The sequence below is a fragment of the Alligator mississippiensis genome, chromosome 4 (genome assembly GCF_030867095.1).
Source record: "Alligator mississippiensis isolate rAllMis1 chromosome 4, rAllMis1, whole genome shotgun sequence".
In the NCBI taxonomy this organism is placed as follows: Eukaryota; Metazoa; Chordata; order Crocodylia; family Alligatoridae; genus Alligator; species Alligator mississippiensis.
This window is the reverse complement of record NC_081827.1, coordinates 129,771,835-129,795,692: the sequence shown is the minus strand read 5'-3', so window position 1 is coordinate 129,795,692 and position 23,858 is coordinate 129,771,835. Positions and strand designations below refer to the sequence as shown.

General features: G+C 44.4%; 1 protein-coding gene across 10 annotated transcripts in view; it reads right to left on the bottom strand.

Annotated features, from left to right (window-relative positions):
* Positions 1-23,858, bottom strand: part of PPFIBP1 (PPFIA binding protein 1) — a 185,667-nt gene that overhangs the window by 132,351 nt on the left and 29,458 nt on the right. For 9 of the 10 annotated variants that reach the window (XM_014607328.3, XM_059726613.1, XM_059726615.1 and 6 more), the window contains one exon: positions 412-487. The exons of the other annotated variant lie outside the window; for it this stretch is intronic. Coding sequence is in view for 8 of the 9 variants with exons in the window: in XM_059726613.1 (XP_059582596.1) it covers positions 412-487 (76 nt within the window). In the remaining variant the exon portion in view is untranslated. The remainder of the gene's footprint in view (positions 1-411; positions 488-23,858) is intronic. 10 annotated transcript variants of the gene reach the window in all.

Sequence of the window (23,858 nt, the reverse complement as noted above, 5' to 3'; positions counted from 1 at the left end):
ATAGAAGAGCTCGTGGGCTTTTAGATTTAGTCTTTGGAAACATGCATGTAGAAGTCTGCTGCAAAATATACAGCTTAGCAGTAAGTCACAAGACATCCTGGTCCTCATCCTACACTCTTAAAATAAGGAAAACCTCTACCAATGTGGGTGGAAGTTTTGCTTGAGTAAGTTACAAGGGATCTGACCCTCCAAAAACAACAAACAAAAGGATGTGCCAAAGTTATTCAAAGGAATGGGCATTAGTACTAAAGCAAACATTAATTTACAGTCTCTTTCATGAGCTGGATAGAGTGAATCTTTCCTTTGTTTTGGAAGCATATAAGAAAGGTTTTAAGCTATGAAGACAACAAAGATTGCAGTGATCAAAGATGTCAATAATGAAGAAAGAATCAGAGAACTGAAATTACTTACACTGGAAAGGAGTCTTTATGCAGATTTTCACTGAAGCTCTCGAAACTGTGCAACTAAGCCATATAAACTTTTGACACTAAAATAAAAAAAAAATCTAAGTTATTAATCAGCACAAAATGAGATGACTTGCATTAATAGCAGCTCACAGAAACTTCATCATAAAATGATGCAGGATGAAGGACAACCAGTGAATATTAGGAATACAGGGCATCAAAAGGGACAAGTAGAGAGGCAGGAAATGCAGGCTGCAAACAAGTTTCAACTATTCCTGATACAGTTAGTTCCCGATACTTCTGCTGCATGCTGCTACGTCTCTGTTTCCCGTGATAATCAACAGCACATAGAATTAAGTTGGAGATGCCATAGGAAGCTTTGCAAATGGCCTTCCTCTAAACCTGGGTGCTTGCACATAAAGTTAGGAAGCCAGAGGTGAGAAGGTGAAAGCAAGCTGGCAGTACACTCCTACAGCACCAAACGGCAGGTAAAATGTTGCTTAATCCAACATTACAACTCTCACCCCGGCCCATCACAACCTGTTGGGATCAAAGTGAAAGCCAAAAAAATCTGGTAAATTCCATCCAATTTTTTTTTTTTTTTAAATGCTGCCTTTCAGAAACATAAAAAGCCAAATTCAGGGAGATAAGAATCTAGACAGATAAAAATAAATTGCACAAGTTCCACAAAAATGTAACGCAGGAAACAGTAACTTGCACACGAATTTGCAGTAAGATATGGCTACTAAAAAGGTTCATGCCATCTGGGCTGTAATAAATTATCCTTCTATAAATGACTGTCAAAACCATACCTTCGGAAAGAAAATTACAAGCATTAAATATTCACAGCTCGACTGACTTAGTAATGCCCAAGGATAAAATGACAAACAGCATATCAGGGTTCAAAGGAAATAACCATCAGGGAGAGAGAAAAACTATAATGGAAAATATGGAAGTGCAAACAAAGGGTATATTAAAGTTGAAGAAGGGAGACTTAGACTGAACAGCAAAGAAAAATGGACAGTGACATGCGGACTGTGGAATAGTCTCCCAAGGTGAGTGGTGAAAGTTTGTTGGTGCTAAAACATGTTCTGTTAAAACTTGCCTGGACAAACTTGCCAAGAACATACTTGGAGGAAGAAATCCTGCTTTGGCAAGTGCGGAGACTGAAAACCCTCAGTGTCTTTTCCAAGCTAGCCCTCTCTGTTTTTGATAACTTGAAGGCAAGAATGCTATTACATACACACAAATCAATTTTTTTTTTTCAATAAAATAAAAGCAGCACCTGTGTGTTCAAGAGTCAGCTAATGAATCTACTCCCCCACATCTGAAGAGAACACATGTTCTACTGCATTGGCGATGCATAGGGAGATTGGTGGTGCACCCCCTGAAAGAAGTGCTGCTGGGGACGCTTGCAGGCAGTTGCTGCTCACCACTCCCCCCTTGCCGCTAATACCGCTGGCAGCATCTGCAGGTGGTCACCTACCACCAGTCAGTGCTCACCACCCCACCCCCCACCTGCTGCCAACACCGCCGCGGCCGTCTGCGGGAGCTCCCCACTCGCCATAGTTTCATAGTTGTTAGGGTTGGAAGGGACCTATCAGGTCATTGAGTCCAACCCCCCTGCCAGGCATTTGTCCAATCTCCTTTTAAACACCTCCAAGGAAGGGGACAGCACAACCCTCCCTTGGAAGCCTATTCCATATTTTAGCAACCCCCACTGTAAAGAATTTTTTCCTGATGTCTAATCTAAATTTGCTCTCTTCCAGTTTGCCATCACCACGCCCCCACCCCCACCGTTGCTGCCTGCAGGTGGTCATCCACTGTGCCCCCCCCCCAGCCTCCAGGGGCATGTATTGTTCATGTTCTACTGCTCTGTAGCTCAACTTTGGAGTTCCAGTAGCCATGAAGGCTGTTACCAACAGGTTATCAAGAATGTAACGCAGACTCAGGCCCCAAACTTGCAGAGGGTCATACCTACGTCCCCTTATGGTCAACTGAGCAGGTTTTACATGGGCACAAAGGTTTCTTCAAGATCCTTCAGCAAGAATGTAGTGGGGGGGAAGGGGGGAGTTACTGAATAAGTAATTGTGTTGTGAGCTCTATTCAACACATTCAGGGAAAAATCGTTTGCCACATGGAAAAAGGACAAAACCTGGTAGGCAGGAAAAAATATTTGAAGTTTCTAAACAAGGTAGTGAACGTAGCATACAAAGCCACAGAGTCAGAGAAAAAGTTGCTGGATAGAGTTATTTTAAAATTGACTAGTATAATACAAGGGGCTCAAATGGAAAACATATAATAAAAAAGGAGTTCCACTTTTTCTTTCGTCTTCTGCCTACAGATTAAGCCTCATAGGCTAAGTATAGGCAGTTAAAAAAGCTCAAGGCTGAATCGATTCAAATCTTCGCAGGTTGTTTAACCCGTGTAGATTGAACCGAGAAGCAAGTGAACAGACATTCACTTTTGATTCTAGAAATGCAGCCACATGCCTGCAATAGTCCAGGCCAGAAACCAAGGGATGCTAGAGCATGCCTCCCTGCTCTGAAGGGGATCTGGGACAGAAGTTCAATAAACTGATTTAATCTGATAATATATCCATCCAGGTTTATCTTAAACCAGTTTTGGCTATTTTGAAAGTGGTTTATGTGCACTGAACTTCTGTTATGCTGTAGATTTAAACCAGTTTCCAATCACTTATACCAGTTTATGCGTAATTTTTGTCCCTACCCATATATGTTGTTCAAGACTTGCTAATTGGCAGGATTCAGGCTCCAAAGTCTGAGGAGATCCAGACATGGCAGCAAAACAGAGTGTGCAGAAATAGGCAATGATTTATGTGTGCTGCAGAATAGTGCCAAAGATGCAGCTAGACCAGGGGTGTCCAGCCTTTTTGAATGTGGGGCCGGATCATGAGCTTTTTATCACCCAGTGGGCCGGCGAGCCATCAAAGACCTCACAGGTAGCGGTATCACATCACAAAGTGATGTCATGTGACTTTTGACACCAATGAAGTTGGAGGAAGTAACAATGCAATGGGTCTGGAAACGTGGTTTAAAATCCAAAATAAAAACAATACAAAAGCAAGACTGAAATAATACCAAACACTTGACTAAAATAAACGCTTTCGCTTCTACTCATTTGTCAATGAATGAAAGAAACATAATGCAAGTCGACAGATCAAATGTGGAAAAGGTATCAGCCAGAGTGGAAACTAATCAAAGCAACAAAATGTGGGCATTTTTTAGAATAATCTTCAAGAAGATTTACTTTTATTGAATTAATAACTTGTTAGTAACACATCTTTAATAAGTTGAACCCCCAATCCTGCACAAAGGAGGAGCCCGGCCGGGTCTACGCCTGCCAGCAGAAGCAGCGGCGGAGCCGTGTGCCGCTCGGGACAGGACGAGCCCAGCCAGAGCAGCAGGGGCTTAGCTGCATTTCCCCCTGCCTGCACCTGGCTGGCAGTCCTGAGTGGCACATGGCTCTGCCGCTGCTTCTCCTGCATGTGGGAAGCTGGCTTCAGCTGCATGCCACTTTTCCTGGCCGGTGCTGACCCACCTGGGTCCGTCCCATCTGAAGCAGCATTCGGCTGAAGCCGGCTTCCCACGTGCTGCTGGGGATGAGAGGAGGCGGACCAGGTCTGCACTGGCCAGCAGAAGCGGCAGCAGAGTCACACGCCGCTCAGGACGGGACGAGCCCGGCCGGAGCGGCAGGGGCTCAGCTGGATTTTCCCCCTGCCTGCACCGGTCAGTCCCGAGCGGCACATGGCTCCGCTGCCGCTTCTGCTGGCTGGTGCCGACCTGGCTGACCTCCTCCCATCCCCAGCAGCACGTGGGAATCTGGCTTCAGCTGCATGGTGCTCCAGATAAGACAGATCCACCTGGGTCGACACCAGCCAGCAGAGGCGGCAGTTGATCCGTGTGCCGCTCGGGGACTGACCAGCGCAGGTAGGGGGAAAGTGCAGCTGAGCCCCTCCTGCTCTGGCTGGGCTCATCCTGTCCTGAGCGGCACGTAGCTACTCCTCTTCCCACACGCACCGCATCAGCAACATCAAGCTGATGCAGTGCATGTGGGAACTTTGTCCCTTCCCAAGCCCTTCAGCAGCCATTAGGAAGCTGCTGAGGGGCTGGGGGAGGGACAAGGGGTGGGAACTGTTTCCTGTCGCAGCACCGCAGGCCACAGAAAATGCCTTGGCGGGCCGCATGTTGAACAAGCCTGAGCTAGACAGTCTCTTTTGGCAGGGAGATCAAAGATTCAGCTGTGGGAGGAAGACAACTGTTCAGGGGTTGGGGCTAATGGGAAGAGGCTGGGGGAAAAGAATCAGAGCCGGGGAAAGAGAGGAAGGAGTAGCCCAGAAAGAAGGATTTTTCCCTGCTATATGAGGTAAATAGGGATAAGCACTGCTTGTCTGGGTGCTGCCAATCACCCCCCCCCCCCCCCCCACTCTCAGCCACAACTTCAGCTTGACTAATACTAACTAGACCAAACCCAGCCTGCCCCTCATCTCATGCAAACTTTAATGGAGACCTGTCTTTAAGGGAAAGAATAATAAAATGTATCACCACAAGAAGCGTACATCAGCTCTTTAGACTGAAGGGGTTTTTTTCTGTGTATACTGTATTTATTTCATTTTAAAAAGGAAATCTGCCCTGACCCTAAACATAGACCTTTGATTAATTTCTGCTTCTAACAGTAGAGTGCATGCACCACCCATTTAAAAAGAGTTACTTTTGAGTCATTTTCTTTGTTACTTTGATTTGACAGAAAACAAGAGGCTTTAGTCATTTCTTCTCCACAAGAATCACAGTTATGCCTATGAAGTCCACACCTCTAGCAACCACAATGATCATCCTTACTTTAGAGAGCTGGGAAAAAAACTAAAAGTGTATCCCACTGAAAGAAGCTGAGTACAATAAACACTACTTCAGGGGATGTTACCACAGAGTAAGAAAAGCATTTCAGCTTTATTTCACACAGCTGTTGTATGATTTGCCTGAAGTGATCTTCAAAATAGCTTCTTGTTTAAGCGCATGTTCAATTTTACTAATGAACTTCTCCATATTCCTAAAAACTTCTAGTCTTAGGACCAGTGGTTTTAGAAAATGACCTCTTACATCACCTTTTGCAGCTGTTTTTTTTTAGGTTTAAGCCTCAAAATCCAAAATTTGAAGACTGTCCCTGCATGTTTCCAAATCTTGGTCTTTATCAAGCCAATATGGATTGACCACATAATGAGAGGGCCCCAAGGGAGAACCCTTGAGCACCACTTTTCCCCCTCCAACACAGGAGTTAGCTGACCCCCTACCATGACAAGAACTTCCCAAAGAACCTATGAAGTCTAGAGCCTTAAACTGCAAGCAGTCACACAATTTATGGGTAAATAAGGTAAATTTCATAACACAGAAGTAACAAGTAAGAAAAAAAAATAACCATCCCACTGTTTTCAAGGCAATGACTTGGCAGAGAATGACAATATGGAGGCAACTACTACATTTTAAATTTAAGAGGGTGTTCTGGCCCTTGAAGGCAGATTGCAAACCTGGCACTGTCCTACTACTGATGACATTCAAGAAGGGAAGGAAAAATGCAGTGCCCAGGTCTGACAAGGGAAATAGGACCCCTGTATTGCTGCAAGGTCTGCATCGAAGAGGCCCGTTCCTCCCCCACTCCAAAAGTAAGGAAGAAAGTGAGGGAAGAAACACAACCTGCTGTGACTTCAGAAAGAGAAGCTGGAGCTCTGAGGTCTGCCCAAATGAGGGCCTGGAAAAGAGTTTTAAAAGAGCCAGTGAAAGGCCTTGTGCTCCCTGAGGTAGTCACCAGGGATCCTGGTTTTCTCCGATTAAAAAACAAAACAAAACAAAAAAACACCCAATTTTCAGATTAAAAAAAGTAAGCCAAAATCCACATTTTTCCATTATCAAAACGAAATCCCACTACATATACCTGTCACCCTTTCCTCATATCATGCATGCATGAATCCCCGAAACCAAAATTACTGGTATTTCATGTACTACTACCTAGCACTACAAATTCTGAGTTTAAACTAAAATACAAAAGTAACCCAGGCGTTAAAGTCACATGTTCATATTGTGGGATACAGACAACATGTCTGACTGCTTCTGCAAATGATTCCAAGGAAATATGTTGTGTACATTTAAAAAAAATATCAATTACATTCATATTTGGCTCCCTGCCATTCAATGCACCATTTTGTTCAATAACTGGTTACAGTACAAGTCACATGCAACCTACAGAAAATTTAAAAAAAATATAAATTGCAAAACCAAATGGAGAACATCAAAACAGTTTGATTATAGCTGAAACTCCACCTTTAAAATACTCTTACACAACACAGAACTCCCCTTAAAACTAAGAGCCAAGAAACCTACAGATTAGTGCATCAAGAACTTTATAAAATGATCTCCTAGCACCTCACCAAAGCTAACCAAGCCTTTATATCATAAAGCCTCCTTTATGATATAGGAGGTATTATCCATACTTTACAGATGATGAAATGCAGACAACGAATTGTAGATCCATTTGTTTAAGGATGCAAAATGTGATCCTAGTTCCAACTTCCCTTCTACCCATCTTTACTAGCATTGGGTGGTTTTTTGTTCATTTTGCATTTTTTATCTATATGAAAAATAGTGAATTTGTTGTCCTCAATTCATAACATCATTTTTGGATATTAACCTAAGAAAACTGCATAAAATATACTAATTGACCTTTTACAAATCATTTTTTCTGGCCGATTCAAAATACTGCTATAGCGTGAATTGTTTTGTCTGGTATAAACATTAGTATTAAATGATAATTGCAGACTTTAAATAAAGTTACATTACTGACTGTTTGTTTGTAATTTACAACAGAAACCAGACATGATCTATCCAGGGAAAAATTCTGGATCTATGACTAATTTCTATATTAATCATTGATTGAATCAGCCTTAAAATTAAAGCTTATTCTGTACAAATTCTGTTAGACCTTACTGAAATCCAGAATTACAAAAAAAACTGTGATCCCAAGTAAAAATTGTTTTCACTTCATTTTACAACATAAATGCCAAGTCAGGCTGCTTAGCTTTAGCTCATAATGCTTTTTCTGGTAATGAAGAATGAATGATGGGTGAGAGATTATTAAAATTAAAATCCTTCAAATGTCCATCCCACTGAAAAGGTCAGCATAAAGTTGACTAAAAAAATCTCATGTCTCCAGTCTCTTTTGCTAATAGAAATAAAGTGATAATTAGTCTTGTCAAATTAGATATCCAAAAGAACTCCATCTCCTTTCTACACAAAAAGACCTTCCTCTCTAGTATGCATTACGCTAAAAAACTGAAAACCATTTGCCTTGTCTGCCTCTCAGTTTAGCCATGTTAGCTGGTATCATTTCATCTAAATATACAGACATAGTTAATCATATGACAAGTAAGATGCATGTCAAGGCCTGCAGAATAGACAGTAATACGCACAGCAAGTCATTCCTGTCCTGGTTTTAATTCCAGGGGCCTATTAAAATCTTACCTGATCTCCAATCTACTAGAGTGCTAATGGGGATTTTCTTTTAAAAAAAGAACTACACAATTAACCTCTATTATGATCAAGCCCCATGATGATTACTGTACCAAAGAAAAGGAACTGCCATACTGATATGAGGATGCAACCATGCAAATCTTATCCCTTCTGACTCCAGTTTGAGCTCATTCTTTTTACAAATGTTACAAATTTAAGAAGAATCACTCTTCATTCTTTTTTTGTCTGTTACTTGGGGGCCTATTGGGCTGAATTCATCCCCGATACAGAGATGATCCACCAGCTTCCTGAATGCCCTCATGCCTTTTATTTATTGATTAGATGTGTGCGCTGTCCTTTCCAAAAAAGGCTCAAGGCAGCTTACAAGAAATTAGAAAATAATTTATAAAAGAGCAGATAGTCTTGAAGCACCCCTATGAGAGAGCAGATAAAATAAGTTATATAAGAAAAACACTCCAAACAATACCTCACCTTAACCTTGCTTGTTAAGGTTAACCTTGCTTGTGCCTGCCTAAATAAAAAGGTTTTAACAATGTGTGGAAATTATGACCAGGATCAGTCTCTGGCAGCCCTGAAAAGAGGAGGGAGTTCTAGAGCAGAGGTATTACTGAGAACGGCCTCCTGCATGTTTTCACCATGTGAACTTAATCCACAGAAGATCCTTGGATGGAGGTTGTTCTCAGATAACTTTAGGGATCACAATGGAACATTATTTTTCAGTACTAGGAAACAACAGCCAAAATAACATCTTTAAGGACTTCTACTCTGCTACTTTATGCTTCCTCCAGGTAGATCCAAAGGCCAGATATGCTACGTAAATTACCTTTCTTATTTGCAAAAGCTACACAAATACCTTCATTTAAAGGGGGAAGTGGAAGGGAAAGGGGATATTAGGTTTGGGACACTCATTAACAGTTTCAAGATAATATACCCATTTTTCCCCAACACTGATGGATATTCTACATCAGGGATGCTCAATATGTGGCATGGACAGCCTGTGAACATGGCACGAAGCCAGCTGGAGAGAGTACACAGGCATCACGATGTTAGATAGGGCAGGAAGCATAAAGCAGAGCAACAGAGCATGCAGGTGAAAAGGATTAGGGTGGCACTAAGGAAGAGTGTGAGGCTAATTTGTGGCGCACCTACCAAAAAGGTTGGCCCTCACTGTTCCAGACACTGCAATAAAATTTTGTACTTTTCCAGTCTAAAGGATCGTACTTTTGCCATATATGCTCCAGATTGAAAAGAGCTTGTTTCCATTATTGTAAATTCTTGCAGTGCATTTCAAATTCACCATACTAAAATGAGTTAATGGAAGGCCTAATATACATATGGCCAAGAAATTAATACCGCATTTTTAGCTGTAGGAAACATAAGTGAGATAATACTCCACCTCCTTGAATGCAGCATCAAAGCACTTGTTGGGAAACATTTGTTATCGTTGTTGTTATTAAAAGGAGCAAGTTTGCAGCATATGGGGGAAACCCTGGCAGTTAACAACATAAAAAACAGCAAAGTATGTTGGATTCATATACACAATATCTCATTCCAAAGTAACTAGAGTTTTTTTTAAGTTCATTTTGCACCCACAAGTAATTTTGAGTGTAACATCTAAGGGTGAACCAATAAAGATTTTTTTGGCCTATACCGACGGCTAATTATTAACCAGCCATATTTGCTGATACTGATCCGATTGCCGATATGCAGCCGGGCAGCCTGAAGAGCAGCGCCCGGCCAGTAAGTCTGCGAAGGGGGGAGGGCGCAGATCGAGGCCCCCATGGTAAGGAAGGGAGTGGGGCTGGGGCAGGGACAAGGGCAGGCACTGCACAGCCTGGGAAGGGCAGGATACAAGACAGAGCCATGGGAAGCTCACCTGGGATAGGGGAAGGGGAAGGGGCAGAGAGGGGGTGAGCTCCTGGCGCTGCACATACTCCAGGGGAGGTATGTGGAGCATGTGCCCCCTGGCCCTGTGCACAAGGTGAGGGTGGGCTGCCCAGTGGCCTCTTCCCAGTGGGGGGGCTGGGCCAGGGCTGTGCTCAGGGCAGGTAGGCAAGGGCAGGGTGAGGGGTGGTGGGGCTGGGAAGGTTATGGGTGGGCCACAATCACCCCAAAATTCACTGTAGCCACCCCATAGCCCCCCTTCCAGCACCACCACCTGCCCTGCCCCAAGTGCAGCCCACCCTGCTGGGAAGAGGCCAGCACAGCCCCCAGCCTCAAGGCCATCCTCACTCCCTGCATAAATCCAGGGGGCACATGCCCTCCATGCCTATTGCAGGGGACCACGCAGCAGCAGGAACCTTTGGCTCCATCCTTTGCCCTGCCTTGGCTGGACAGTGCCTGCCCCAGCCCCTGCTCCAACCCCACCCTCTACCTCACTGTGGGGGCCTTGATCTGCCTCCCCCACACACCTTCCCTCCCCCACACCCCTTTCCCCACCAGACTTACCAGCCAGACCCTGTTCTCCAAGCTGCCTGGCTGCATTTCTGGTCACGTGCATACTGCAGCTGTGTGCCTGGATGAGGTATTTATCTGTGACATCGGGCACATCAGCCAAAAAAAAGTCAAATGCTGTTAATAAATTATCCTTTTATCAGCGCCAATATGATATGGACATAGCTAGGAAAGGCAGCAGCAGTAGCATGGACACAGCCAAGGGCTGTGGACTAAAGGGAGTCCACCTCATCCAGCCCCTCAGGTGATAGGGGTAGTCAAATACTCCACCACTGTAGGAGTGTCTACAGGTGCCTCTTATGCAGGCTTAGCCTAAAATCGCCATTTTTAAGGCACATTAAGGGTGCGTGCCTACATATGCACACTCTTAATGCACCTTAAAACGGTGATTTAAGGCTATGTGAGCCTAAATTTGATACCTGCATAAAGCAGATATCAAATTTAGGCACAAATAGCTAAGTCTCATTAGGGTATGTGTAGACACACTAATGCATTTTAACGCGGTAAGCGTCAATGGATACATATTGTATTAGTGCCTGTGCACATGGCTAATGCGATTTAGCTATTCATGCCTAGGTTTAATGCACCTTAGCACGTCCATGTGTAGATGCACGCCTAAATTGCCTAAATGTGCCTTTGTTTAAGGTGCATTAAGTTTAGGTGCGTGTAAATACACATGTAGACATGTCCCCTACACCCCCCCCGAGATTGGCCCTCACTGGCCATGGAGTGGGGGCACCAAGTGAAGCCACGGCCAGTGCTCCCCGAGATTGGTGCTGACCAGCACTGAGAAAAAGTGCCAGTGGCACTTCTAGTTTTGCTGACAGCACTTCTGGTTTTGCCACTGGCGTTGTGATCGGCTGCTGGGACCCCACCCAAATCAGTGATCGGCTGCTTGTGCCCCCCCAGACTCTGGAAGCACCAGTCGCCCCCCACTGTTCCCAAAAAGTGAAAGGGGCAGTGTGCTTTTTAAGCAGCAACACCCTCTCCTCCAAAGAAGCTTTGACAGTTTGTGGGGGGAGGTGCCAAGGAGTGGGTGAAGGACTGTGGGGAAAAGCAGGGGCTTGAAAACACAGCACCTTGCAGAATCAGGCCCAGTCAAATCATAAGAAGGAGCAGAGTCAAACCTACACTCTCTCATTCCAGTCCCTAGACTATACTACTCATATAGACAGCTACCAGGCTGAGGAAGGTCTATATTTACAGCTAGCAGATAAAACAGCGCTGAGTTTTATCTGGGATTACTTTATAAATAAGCAGCTTCACAAGGAAAGCCTTCCTATCAGCTCCTACAAACCTTTTAGTCTATTTGATTTTACCCAAGAACTTTCCTTATACCCATTACAACATTCTACTGAAGCAGTAAGTAAAAGTGCAGCCAGTAGCACCGAATACCCCAGTTTCACTGACAATTAGAGTGCATTATTCTTAAAGAAAAAAAAAAAAACTTTGTTAGCTTTCAGATGATCTATATTCTTTAAACAGGTCAGCCTCTTGCAACACAGGATTTTGTTTTTTCTCTAGGGGACAATACCAATGACACACTGTGTGTAAAAACCAAAACGTTTCAAACCAAAAAAATGTTGTCTGGAGAAAAAGTAGCCTATGATTAGACTATAAGAATCAGCTGACAATGGCAAGGCAACAGAGGGAAGCCTGAATTACTGCTGCCTATGCCAGACCTGTCCTGCAGATAGAGACTCTCTCCAGAGATGCCAGTCTGGTCCTCATCACAATTACTAAGAACGTTATTAGTATTACGACAGCATCTAGAAGCTGGGACTGCATCATGCCAAGTACTGTACAAACATATAAATGAAAAGACTGCAAGTTGTTTAGGGCAAGACAGGCAGGGGGGAGCAAAGGAAAAAAAGAGACAAAGTCACAAAAGCTAAAATAACAAGTCAATTAAAAGATGAGCCACCAGGCCCAAACTGCTCAAGTGCTTTCACCATGAATGATCAATGTATTCCAGCTGAAACAAACAGAACGGTGCCACTAGTTGACAACAAAAACTGTACATTTATTTATGAAGCTTGCAAGGAGGTTAGTTCAATTAATTCTTTTGTATCGTCTGCCAAGTTTTCCAACTCATGAAAAAGCAAGCAAACCAAACCAAGATACAGTAGCTAATTAGAAACTCATTTACTGAATACTATATAGTCTTTTACAGCTAAACCTAAACTAAACCTAAACCTCAACCCCCTCCTCCCCTTACACACACAGACATATTTTGCTGGATCCCAGAGGCCAGTAAACATGGCATACCTACTAAGGGTACATGATAATTATACTATTTTCATTTAGAAGTGTCGCTTTTCCTATGCAGCCAGAGGGGAAAGTAAGTGCTCAAATTCTTACTAGCTATTATTAAATACTGTGGCTCCTAAATGAAGATGGCCAAGATTTATTATTAGATCAGGGACCTAAAACCTGGTGAGTTCAGCTAAACAAAGATGTTATCTTGCTAGTTAAAAAATAAATGGATTGTGTTTAAGTAGGAATAAACCTGCCACTTTTGTTTCTACTTGAATATTGAATTAATTTAATGGAAAAATCCCTATTGAGGGCCATATTTTGATTTGCTTTTCTACAAATGGAAGAGTACAAGGAACTTTTACACCTTATTATAAAGTAGTGCTTCTCAACCAAGGTGCCATGGCATTTTGAGGTGCCCTGAGATCCTTTCAATGGTGCCATGGGCTGCCACACAACATTAGTACTATTATGTGTGCAAACATGATACACCCAGAGATTTCAAATAGGAATCCACAGTATCAAAACCATTCTGACCTGTTGTGATCTTTCTGAGTTCTTTGCAACAGAAGAATTGCTCTAGGCCAGGGGTGCTCAACTTCCAGCCCACAGACCAAATGGACCACAGAGCCATAGCATCTGGCCTACAAGGCTCCCCATGGGTCAGGAGAGTTGGCAATGGGGAAGATGGTAGCCATTAATACAGCCACCCTAACAAATTCCCAAACCCTAAGCCCCATGTGCCCGGTCAGAGCCAGGCTGCGCCCCCTTGTCCCAACAGGGCTGGGTTGGAACTGGGTCATGCCTCCTTCCCCCAGCAAGGCTAAACTACTCCCCCCACCCCAGCCATGAAGCTGGGCCATGCCCCCTTTTCCCCCCCATGGGGCTGGGTCAAGCCTCTTTCCCCCTGAAGGGTTAGGCTCAGGCCAGGCTGCCCCCTAACCCACTCTATGTGACCAGATAGTGGCCACTGCACTGGCCCTGGGTGCTGGACCAGAACCACTCATTGTTAGACCAGGCACTGCCCATCCAGTCCTCCAGGGAGAAAGGTTGAGCACCACAGCTGTAGTATTTTTCTGTAGTAAAAAAAATGAGTGAAAGCTGAGAACTAGCATCTTCCAAGGGTGCCTCAAGACTATCAAGGGGTGCTTTAAGAATTATCAAGGTTGAGAATCACTGTTATAGAAAGACCAGTTACAGTCAAACCCAAGGCACTCAGGGATTACGGGTCTTACTTCCTCCACACAGGTCTAGGGGGTGCATGCTGCTTTGCACCCAGCTGGATCTATGAGCCAGGGTGGGAGCAGCAGAAGAAAACAGGCTGCCCTAATCCTGGCCCATCCCACTTCATGCAGCAGGAAATGCCTTTATTATAGCACAATCTAATTCAGGCTTGTCCAACATGTCAAGCCGTTTTCTGAGGCCCTAGGTGCTGCAATGGGAAATGAAAGTAAACACTGTTTACTTTCGTTCCCACCCCTTGTCCCCCCCCTCAGCCAACTCCTAATGGCTGCTGAAGGGCTGGGGAAGGGACAAGGTTCCCACATGCACTACATCAGCTTGACGTTGCCGACACGGTGTGTCGCTCAGGACAGGATGCACCCAGCCGGAGCAGCAGGGGCTCAGCTGCACTTTCCCCCTACCTGTGCCTGTCAGTCCCAAGCGGCACATGGCTCTGCCGCTGCTTCACTGGCTGGAGCCGACCCGGGTGGGTCTGTCCCATCCGGAGCAGCATGCGGTTGAAGCCAGATTCCCATGTGCTGCTGGGGACAGAAGTCCAGCCAGGTCGGCACCGGCCAGCAGAAGCGGCGGTGGAGCCATGTGCCACTCGGGACTGACTGGCGCAGGTAAGGGGAAAGTGCAGCTCAGCCCCTGCCGCTCCAGCCCACCTCCTCCCATCCCCAGCAACTCGTGAAAAGCTGGATTCAGCTGCATGCTGCTCCGGATGGGACAGACCCAGCCAGGTCAGCACCGGCCAGTAAAAGTGGCATGCAGCTGAAGCTGGCTTCCCAGATGCTTCTGGGGATGGGAGGAGCACAGCTGGGTCTACACCGGCCAGCAAATTAGTATAACGTGACAAGCCTATGGCTGGGGAGGGGTCAGGCTCCCTAGATCTGAGACCTGACGTAGGCTATGACACAGAGACTCACTCTGGAACAATGTGCTAATAAACTTGTGTCTGTACCTGCCAGGAACCCAAGTAGCAGGTGGTTGATACCCGGTAAGCTCATGCGAGTAAAAACTGCTTATTGCTTTGCATGCCCTTCAAAATGTTTTTATTCTACTAAAATACGCCATACTTTGTGAGAGTCATTGCCTCTGTATGAGAAAGCAGAATCATAGCCACTGAACTAAATTCATGCCCCATGGGAATAATCACAATTCAGCAAAATGGGTGGGAAAGAAAAGCCAGAGTTCTAAGTGTGCACCCTAAAAGAGGCCATGAAAGAGTCAGAAGCACAAAATTAGAACCAGGACAGCTATCTGGTGACGGCAGTCCAGTAGGCATGATGAGAATCCTCTACTCTCATGAGATTTAGGAAAGCAAGAGGACATGACAGCAACACGTAGGCAGAGACAGTGCTGGGCCTTGGAGCCATGTTAATAAGTGAGGACAACTGTGTTCCCACTCTGGTCAGTGGCTAATTGTGGGTACATCTTCACTAGCTTCAAGCTACTGAAACCTGCTGCCAAAAAAAATGCCCTTCCTACCCACTTACACTTTAACTGCTCTGAACTGGAAATGAGGCAGTGGTCCAAGGACAGTACAAGCAGGTCACACCCAGGGAGTGAGAGATGTTCCCAGAATGTCCTCACCACCACATTTCTTCTGAATAGCAGGGATATCCTGAGGTTCATTTCATGTTTGTAAAATGCTTGGAGAGCCCCACATAGATGCATTGCATAGAAATGCAAAATATATTTTGACTTATTTGGTTGGCACCTTGGGCTGAGATTTTCAAAGCTGAGACAAAAGGCCAACTTCCATTAAAATGAATGGGCTTTAGAGGGCTCCAAATCTTTTATGACAACTTTGTAACATGCCCATCTACCCCTTTTTGCAAATCTCAGCCATAGTTTGGAAGCTCAGCCAAAGAATATAAGAGCATAAAAAGTGCCATGCTTGCTCAGCCCAACGGTCCATCTAGCTCAGTATCCTGTCCTGAACAGTGGCAGAGGTGGATGCTATAGAGGGAGAGTTTTGAACTGGTTAGACCCATTTCATTGTCACTTCCTGCAACTTCATTGATGTCAAAGGTCACATGATATCACTTCCTGATGTGATACTGCTTCCTGCAAGGTCTTTGAATATGATGATCTGGCCCCACATTCAAAAAGGTTGGACACCCCGATCTAATTACTTTTAATGCAATGCCCTACCAAACACTAAGGACTGTACCAGTCATGATCCCAAGAAAAGAAGAAACGTTTTCAGATGAGTGCTTACTTTTATGTTGTATAATTCCTCTCATGCTGAAAGGCCACCCACTTCCAAATGTGTAGGTCTGCACAGAGAAGTTATATAAACGACTTCATTCTGGTACTAAAATGCAGTTAGTAAAAACAGAGAATGGTGACAACGTGAAACTGCTCTGGACAGCAAAGAAAGACTGCTGGTCCCAGCGAACTGAAATTCCTTCTTTATTTCAAAGAGAATAACATTACCTTTTTGAAAATAACCACAAGGCCTAGAATTTCCATTAAGTGGTCTTGCGACACATTTATCAATATGAGAAACACCATGTTATATCTCATCCAAGACAGCTCCACAAGCACCAAACTCCCACCTCACATCCCCATTTGGCTCCAAACAGGAGAGTGCCCCTCCAGCCCCAGCACCTCTTCATGTATTACCCAGCTATACTGTGCCCTACATGGAGGGAAAATGGTGTTTGTGTCTGGTCCAGGTGAGCCAATAGGGAGGGGGCTCAGCATTTTGAACAACAAACCTAGCTGAAGTTAGCCCTAAGGAATATGGTGGACACAACGTGAAGATTTAAGAAGGGAGAGACGGTCAGCTGGCACAGCACAAAGAGAAACTGAAGGAGCCATGTGAATAAGAGTGTAAGAACAGACCGAGACCGACTGAGTGGAATGGAACAAATCCATGTATGGTTTGCAAACAGAGTCAGCTGTTTCAAACAACCTTTGATGACTGCAAAGCCACCCCATTTTAGCTGCTACTGTCTTCCTGAACAGAGCTGTTTTCTTCTTACGAGAGCAGTTGCCAACGTGCACTACTTTGGAGGGGGGGGGTTTTCCCCCAGAGTCAGTGTTCCAAAGGAGCTGGGAATCTGCAAACTATTAAACCATCTGTTGTTTCAGGGTGGAGGGAGGGAGAGGAGAACAGCCAAGAAATGCAAGATGTAACATATCATGGATATTGTCTTGCTCCTTAAAAGATAGCAATCCTCAGAGATACTGAAGCAATGGTGTTTGTCAGAATATATTTCTGTTCTCTGCCTAAGGCACAAGTATCACACACACACACACTTCCATGACAATATGCTTAGACAAGAAAATGCTCAGAAACAAAACTGTTTTGTTAGCAATTTATTCCATAACTCCAAAAAAATGCCACTTTGTGAAGCCAGATAAAGTGGGTCATTATAAAAGGAGGTCTTGTAAAAAGTTAATATTTTATGAAGCGAGTCTTGTGGAAAAAATGACTAAAATCATTTGGGAAGGTTTCCACCCTTGATTTTACTTAGAGCTACATTTTTTCCACACATATATAAGCTTAAAAGACAAGGCACAAGCTGGACAAAAGAGCATCACCAGGGCCAACTTTCCACTTGCCCCAGTGGTAAATCAAGCATAATTTCACTGAAATAAAGTATAACTCTGTAAAACTGGCCTAACAAAGAAAAGAGTGAGACCTATTGTAAATCCCGTTCTTACATAGGATTGTAGCCACACACAGCAAAACAATTTATCCAGCTCACTCAAACTCTGAGTCACTGAGATATTAACTGGTATTTAGCCTGCAGTGCACTAGAGTGCTGCATTCAAGCTTGGGTCCACAAACTCTTGGTTTCTAACCTCAGCTCTGCCACTAAACACACTCAGCAAACTTGGGAAAAATCACTTCACCATTTTGCCTCAGGTTCCCCAATGACAAAAATGAGATGCTTAAGTGCAAGATCATTAGGAAACCAAAAGTTACTCAACAGTATTCTCAGTAAATAAATACTGGTGGGCAGTGTCACTGCTTAGGAGTACCCAAACAGGAATTTAAGAACAACATGCCCAGCATCTGTGCAAGAGTTGAAATAAAGGACCTGGAGGTGCCCATAATTCCAGTTCTAGGACTTCACTATAATGTGTTTTACCTACCTACAAGGCAAGGGACTGGCTTTGACTCAAGAAGATTTCCAGTCACAATGCTCTCATACCACTGCAAAGAACGTAGCTCTTTTCCACTGGTCAGCAGTGTTCAAAATAGAAGGTTATGATTTGGACCTAACTCTTCCCTTTCAGCTAAAGGTCTATATGCATGAGCAAGAAGCTTTCATCCCTTTCCTGGAGCACATGATGCACATAATTACATACATGTCACATGACTGTGTACAACCATTTATCCCACAAAAAAGGAACAGGTAGCAATTGCAAGCCCCAGGCAACACAAAAAAGCAAGTTAAGAAGCAGGCTTCTGAATTGTAAGGTTCTATTCAAGCAGCTTACACAGTTGCAGAAAGTTTCTTGGCCAACCAAACATACTGATTCCATATGCAAAGGATGACTTCTCAGTAAGAGCCTACATACTCTTATTTAGTCCCAAGATAGATATACCAAGCATGAGCGATGAGTTTTAATATACACCTTTCAGGTAGAGGTAGTCTTAAAACATGTCAGATATACAGTTAAAACAAGGAAACTAAAACCAACACCACATGTGAAAACTAGAACTATTTTGGAAGAGTGAATTTAGCATAATCTAACATCAGAACCCAACAAAATGGTCCTTTGTCTGTTTCTCTAATTCTCTTCTGCTCCTAGACACGATGTCAGGTTTATACATTAGGGCTGTGCAAAATTTCAGCAGCTCTTTCATTTCGGAGGTGTTTCGGGCCATTTTGGTGACCTAAACACCGAATCTGAATCAAAGTGGAAGGCTCAGAAACATCTCCAAAACAAAACAAAGCATCCGAAACCTTTTGGAAATGTTTCAGAAAATTTCGGAATTTTGGAGCCGGGCTTGCAGGGAAATAGGTGTACAATGCTGCCCTGCAGGGAGCAGAAATCTGTGCCAGGGGTCTGTCTTCGTCGCTGCTGCCTGCCCCTACTGCCCCAGTGACGTGGGGCTGCACGGGGTAGGCAGCAGTGGTGAGGAGACCCCGGCGCAGATCTCTGCTCCCTGCGGAGCCAAGTTGAGCAGCAAGGCAGTGCTGGTCCCTGCCGCACAACCTGGCTCCACAAAGAGCAGAGGTCCAGGGCTGCACGGGGCAGGCAGCAGCAGGAAGGAGACCCCAGCACCCATCTCTGCTCCCTGCGGGGCCAGGTCAGAACACCGAAACAAATCACTGTCCTCCAAAACAACCGAATCCAAAACTGAATCAACCCCCACAATGTACATGCCCAGCTAAAACAAAGTATTTTGCCAGACTTCCACCAAACCAGGGATGGAGGCTTGCCTTTTTGCATCTAGCAACAGCATGCCTTGAAGCACACTGAACAACAAGGAAATAAAGTCCATGATGTAGGAATACAAGAAAGCAAAATAAAGTATCAAAACAGAGAAATAGGAAAGGCAGCCAACCAGGGCCAATAACAATGTTTTCGCCTCAAACGTAGAAGGACCAGATTCTGATTTCTGACCAGTTTTCACTGCCTTGTAATTTATGAGCTTATGTCGGCTGATCAAGGTCAGAATTAGCCCCAGAAGATCAGACTCTGCCAGTACCATTTGCCTGGAAACACGGAGAGAAGGTGCAAGGCTGTGCTACCTCCACCTGAAAAATTTCTCTGAAATCTTTAAGGTCAGCCCCAGCCCTCTATGGCAGGAACTATGCAGAGGCAGTCATATGATGGGTCATTAGTGCAACCCAAATACTTGCAGGATTCAGTAACAGGAAACCCTCACTCAACCAGCAGAGATTTCATACTTCCAGCAGGAACAGTTAGAACTGTGGGGAGAGGAACAGAGCAGGACCCCTGCCCAAAAACAGATAGAAGCAAAATCATATAAATAATAGATACCCGTTTTAGAGATGAAAGGCCATCTCCAATCAACATGGGAAACCAAGAGATTCTCTCCTCCACTCCGCTCTTCTTGTAACCCACAGATATCATAAAAAGGCAGAAAGCAGCCAGATTTTCCTAGCCAGATTCCAGCTCCTCATGCACAAATCTGCCCAAGCCACTACAGCAAGAGTGTGCTGCATCCCAGATACACAGAGCTGGTAGCTAGCCCCTTAGAAAGGGCAGCCAGCTGGAAGAAGTTAGAGCAGTTCCCAGGGCTACTGGGCACACAGTCTAAGGGTTGTAACACACTCCCATCTCCTTTGGCTTGTTGAGAATAAAGTCAATTAAATCACTTATTTATACCATAAGTAAAAAAGTTAACCATGTTACATGCAACATTCAAGTCAAGTAAATGACTTTACAGATATACATTTTATTTGTCAGATATATAAGTATATCTGACAAATAAAAGGCCTCAAATAGTACAGTTTGTCTCACAAGCATTCTCTGGCAGCCATTTCATCACATCACCCTTTTTCCCATCTAAGAAAAAGAAAATTACAGGTTGACCTTTTTTTTCTTTTTTAAGACTTATGGTTTCCCTCAAATGAAGGACCCTTCTATGCCAAGAAAAATCAAAGTGAGACTTCCTTGTCCTAGAAGATACTGTGGCAAACTTAATGCAAAAAAGAAATCATTGTTTTCCTAGTCTCTTTTAAAAGGGAAAAGAAAATGAACAAGGAGCCAAAATTATTAGTACAGGGAACAGAAAACAAAGAAGAAAAGGGTCATTGAGCAACTGTATTCCCAGGAGCTATTTTCAAATAATTTAGGAAACACCAAGCACTAGAGTTGTACTTCCTGTGACCTATAGCATTGGGTGTTTAAAAAATAAAAAGTCTTTGAATCTGAATAGCTTGTTCTACCCACATTCTTTGTAAGCAGCATAGTAGAACCAGAGTACTGAATTTGGAAATGCATTTCATGTGAATCAACTGAGAGGCTGAAAGATCTCATTTGAATGACTAGTCGTGGGACTGTGAAGTGCCACTAATCAGCAAAGCAGTGTCAGCACAAGGCAGGAAAATCAAACCTCTATGTGGAAGCATGATGCATACCATCTTTGCAAGCAAGTTACTGCAGAGCAAACTAGCCAGGTATGGAATGGAGGAAGGGACAGAGGGATAGAAAAGAAGGGAGGGAATATTTATATAGCCTCAAGTAAAAAGAAAACTAATGAGATTCTGCAGGTCTTGCTTTCACTCTTCTTCATACAGTATTCTTAGATATTTCTGTGTAGGAAATTAAGTTTACAGTAAAACAAGTCACGTTCTAGTACAACAGTTCCCAAACTTTTTTCCAGTGGTGATCCCACTTGCATTCAGATAAGAACTTCATCTATTCGTTACTGCTGTTTGTAAGCCAGCAATTAACAAGGGGCAGGGGCTTTCTGTACCACAGCAGATTGATCCATGTCTGCAAGTACCCTAAAGTAAGAGCTAAACCAGGGCAGCTCAAACAGCTTTTGCTCATCACAGGCAAAAGATGACAGAATCAGAAACAATTACAAAGGAGGTGCTGAAATAATTAAAAAATTTCCAACCACTGTTAATTTCAGGTGCAGAGACCATTCTTACTGTGGGTAAGATGTCTCATTTGTCACGAGATACTGTATTTTCTCACGTACTACATACCCCAGAATATAAAACGCACATTGTTTTTTGAAAAGTAGAACAACAAAAAAAAAGATTTTTCCAGAGTTATAGTTGCACAGAGCAGGGGCACAGCCTAATTGTCAACAGACTCAATCTCCCATTCCTGTTTAGTTAATGCTGAAGCACCAGTTACAGCTGAAGACTGGTCTCCGTGGGTGAAAAGAGCTAAAGTGTCTTCAGGGCTGTGAAATAGAAGAGAGACCCAAAACAGACAGCCGACAGCAGAACTATCTTAAGAAACGTTAATGTAATACTAGACTTAAAAAGGAGAAATAATCCCTTTTTATAATCCATTAGGTCCACGGACTCCTTTAGCTGCCTGAATAGTAATACCACAGCTAATGTACTACAGAGCAGGAATCAAAGCAGGGTAGGTATCCCAGGCTGAAAAAAAATCAATCTTCCCTACTTCATGCACATGCCCCAATTTTGGGGGGAAAGGACATGTTGTATGAGAGAAAACATGGTATTTGAAGGCAAGGCAAAACTACCACAGAGCAGATGAGACAAGGAAGTTAATTTCAACCACACAAGGCAAGTATTGGGGACTCCATAAGGGACTCCCAACCTCACTCTGAACTACTGCAACACCATGTAACATTGTGACCTTCAGTTTGGAAAGCACTATTCTAGCATATTCAGGACAGAAGGTGCTTCTAAATGATAAAAGAAGCTATAGATAGAAGACATTTTAAAACAAACAAAGGGTGCTCAACCCTCAGGCCAAATCCAGCCTACCGACCCACAGCATCTGGCCCAACAGGGCTTCCTACGGGTTGGGATATTTGGTGGTGGAGTAGCTATTCATACTTCCGCTGCTTCCCCCACTGCCAAATTTCTAAGTCCCATGTAGCCAGATTAGGCCTGGGAAATTGCCACCCAACCAGATCAGCCCCCCTCTGCACCTGTCCCATGCACCAGAATTGAGCTCACCAGCAATCCAAACCCAGGTAGAGACCTGGTACTGCCCATCTAGCCCACAAAGCAAAAAAGGGTTGGGTACCCCTGAAAAGCTAGTGAGTGTCACAGGGGAAAGGAGGGAACGCAAATCACTATATTTATTGTAATGCAGCAAACTTTTGAGTGGAATGGAAGATTATAACAGCATACAGCAAAACAGTTTCATAGTTTCATAGTTGGTAGGGTCGGAAGGGACCTGAGCAGATCATCAAGTCTGACCCCTTGCCACGGGCAGGAAAGAATGCTGGGATCAAACGACCCCGGCAAGGTGATTATCTAGCCTCCTTTTGAAGACCCCCAGGGTAGGAGCAAGCACCACTTCCCTTGGAAGTTGGTTCCAGATCCTAGCCGCCCTGACTGTGATGTAGTGCTTCCTGATATCCACCCTGAATCTACTCTCAGTCAACTTATGGCTATTATTCCTAGTTACTCCTGGTAGTGCTCGGGGGAACAGGGTCTCTCCCGTTTCCTGATTGTCCCCCTTGGTAAATTTATAAACGGACACCAGATCCCCTCTCAGCCTTCTCTTGTGGAGGATGAAGAGGTTCAGGTCCTGTAGCCTCTCCTCATAGGGTCTGCCCTGCTGCCCCCTGATCATGTGAGTGGCCCTCCTTTGGACCCTCTCAATGCTGTCCACATCCCTCCTGAAGTGCAGCACCCAGAACTGCAGCCTGACCAATGTCGCATAGAGGGGGAGGATCACCTCCTTGGACCTGCTTGTGATGCATCTATGAATGCATGACAAGGTACGGTTAGCCTTACTGACAGCGTCCTCACATTGTCAGCCCATGTTCATCTTGGAGTCAATAATGACTCCAAGATCCTTTTCTGCCTCTGTGTTGACAAGAAGGGAGTTCCCCCAGCCTATAGGTATGCTACTGGTTCTTCCTCCCCAGGTTCCGTACCTTGCACTTGTCAGTATTAAAACCCATCCTATTCTCATCTACCCACCCTTGTAACCTGCCCAGGTCTAGCTGTAGCCTGTCCCTCCCTTCGAGAGTGCCCACCTCTCCCCACATCTTAGTGTCATCTGTGAATTTGAACAACATGCTTGTCGCCCTCTCATCCAAGTCACTGATGAAGATGTTGAACAGTGGGGGCCCGAGGACCGAGCCCTGGGGGACCCCACTGCCCACGTCCCTCCAGGTTGAAAATGACCCAACCACCACCACTCTCTGGGTGAGGCCCTCCAGCCAATTTGAGACCCATCTGACTGTGTAGGCGTTGACGATACAGTCGCCTAATATTTTTTTTGAGAATGGGTGAGAGACAGGTGTCGAAGGCCTTCCTAAAGTCCAGAAAGACTATGTCCACCGTGACACCTGCATCCACTGATTTTGTGACCT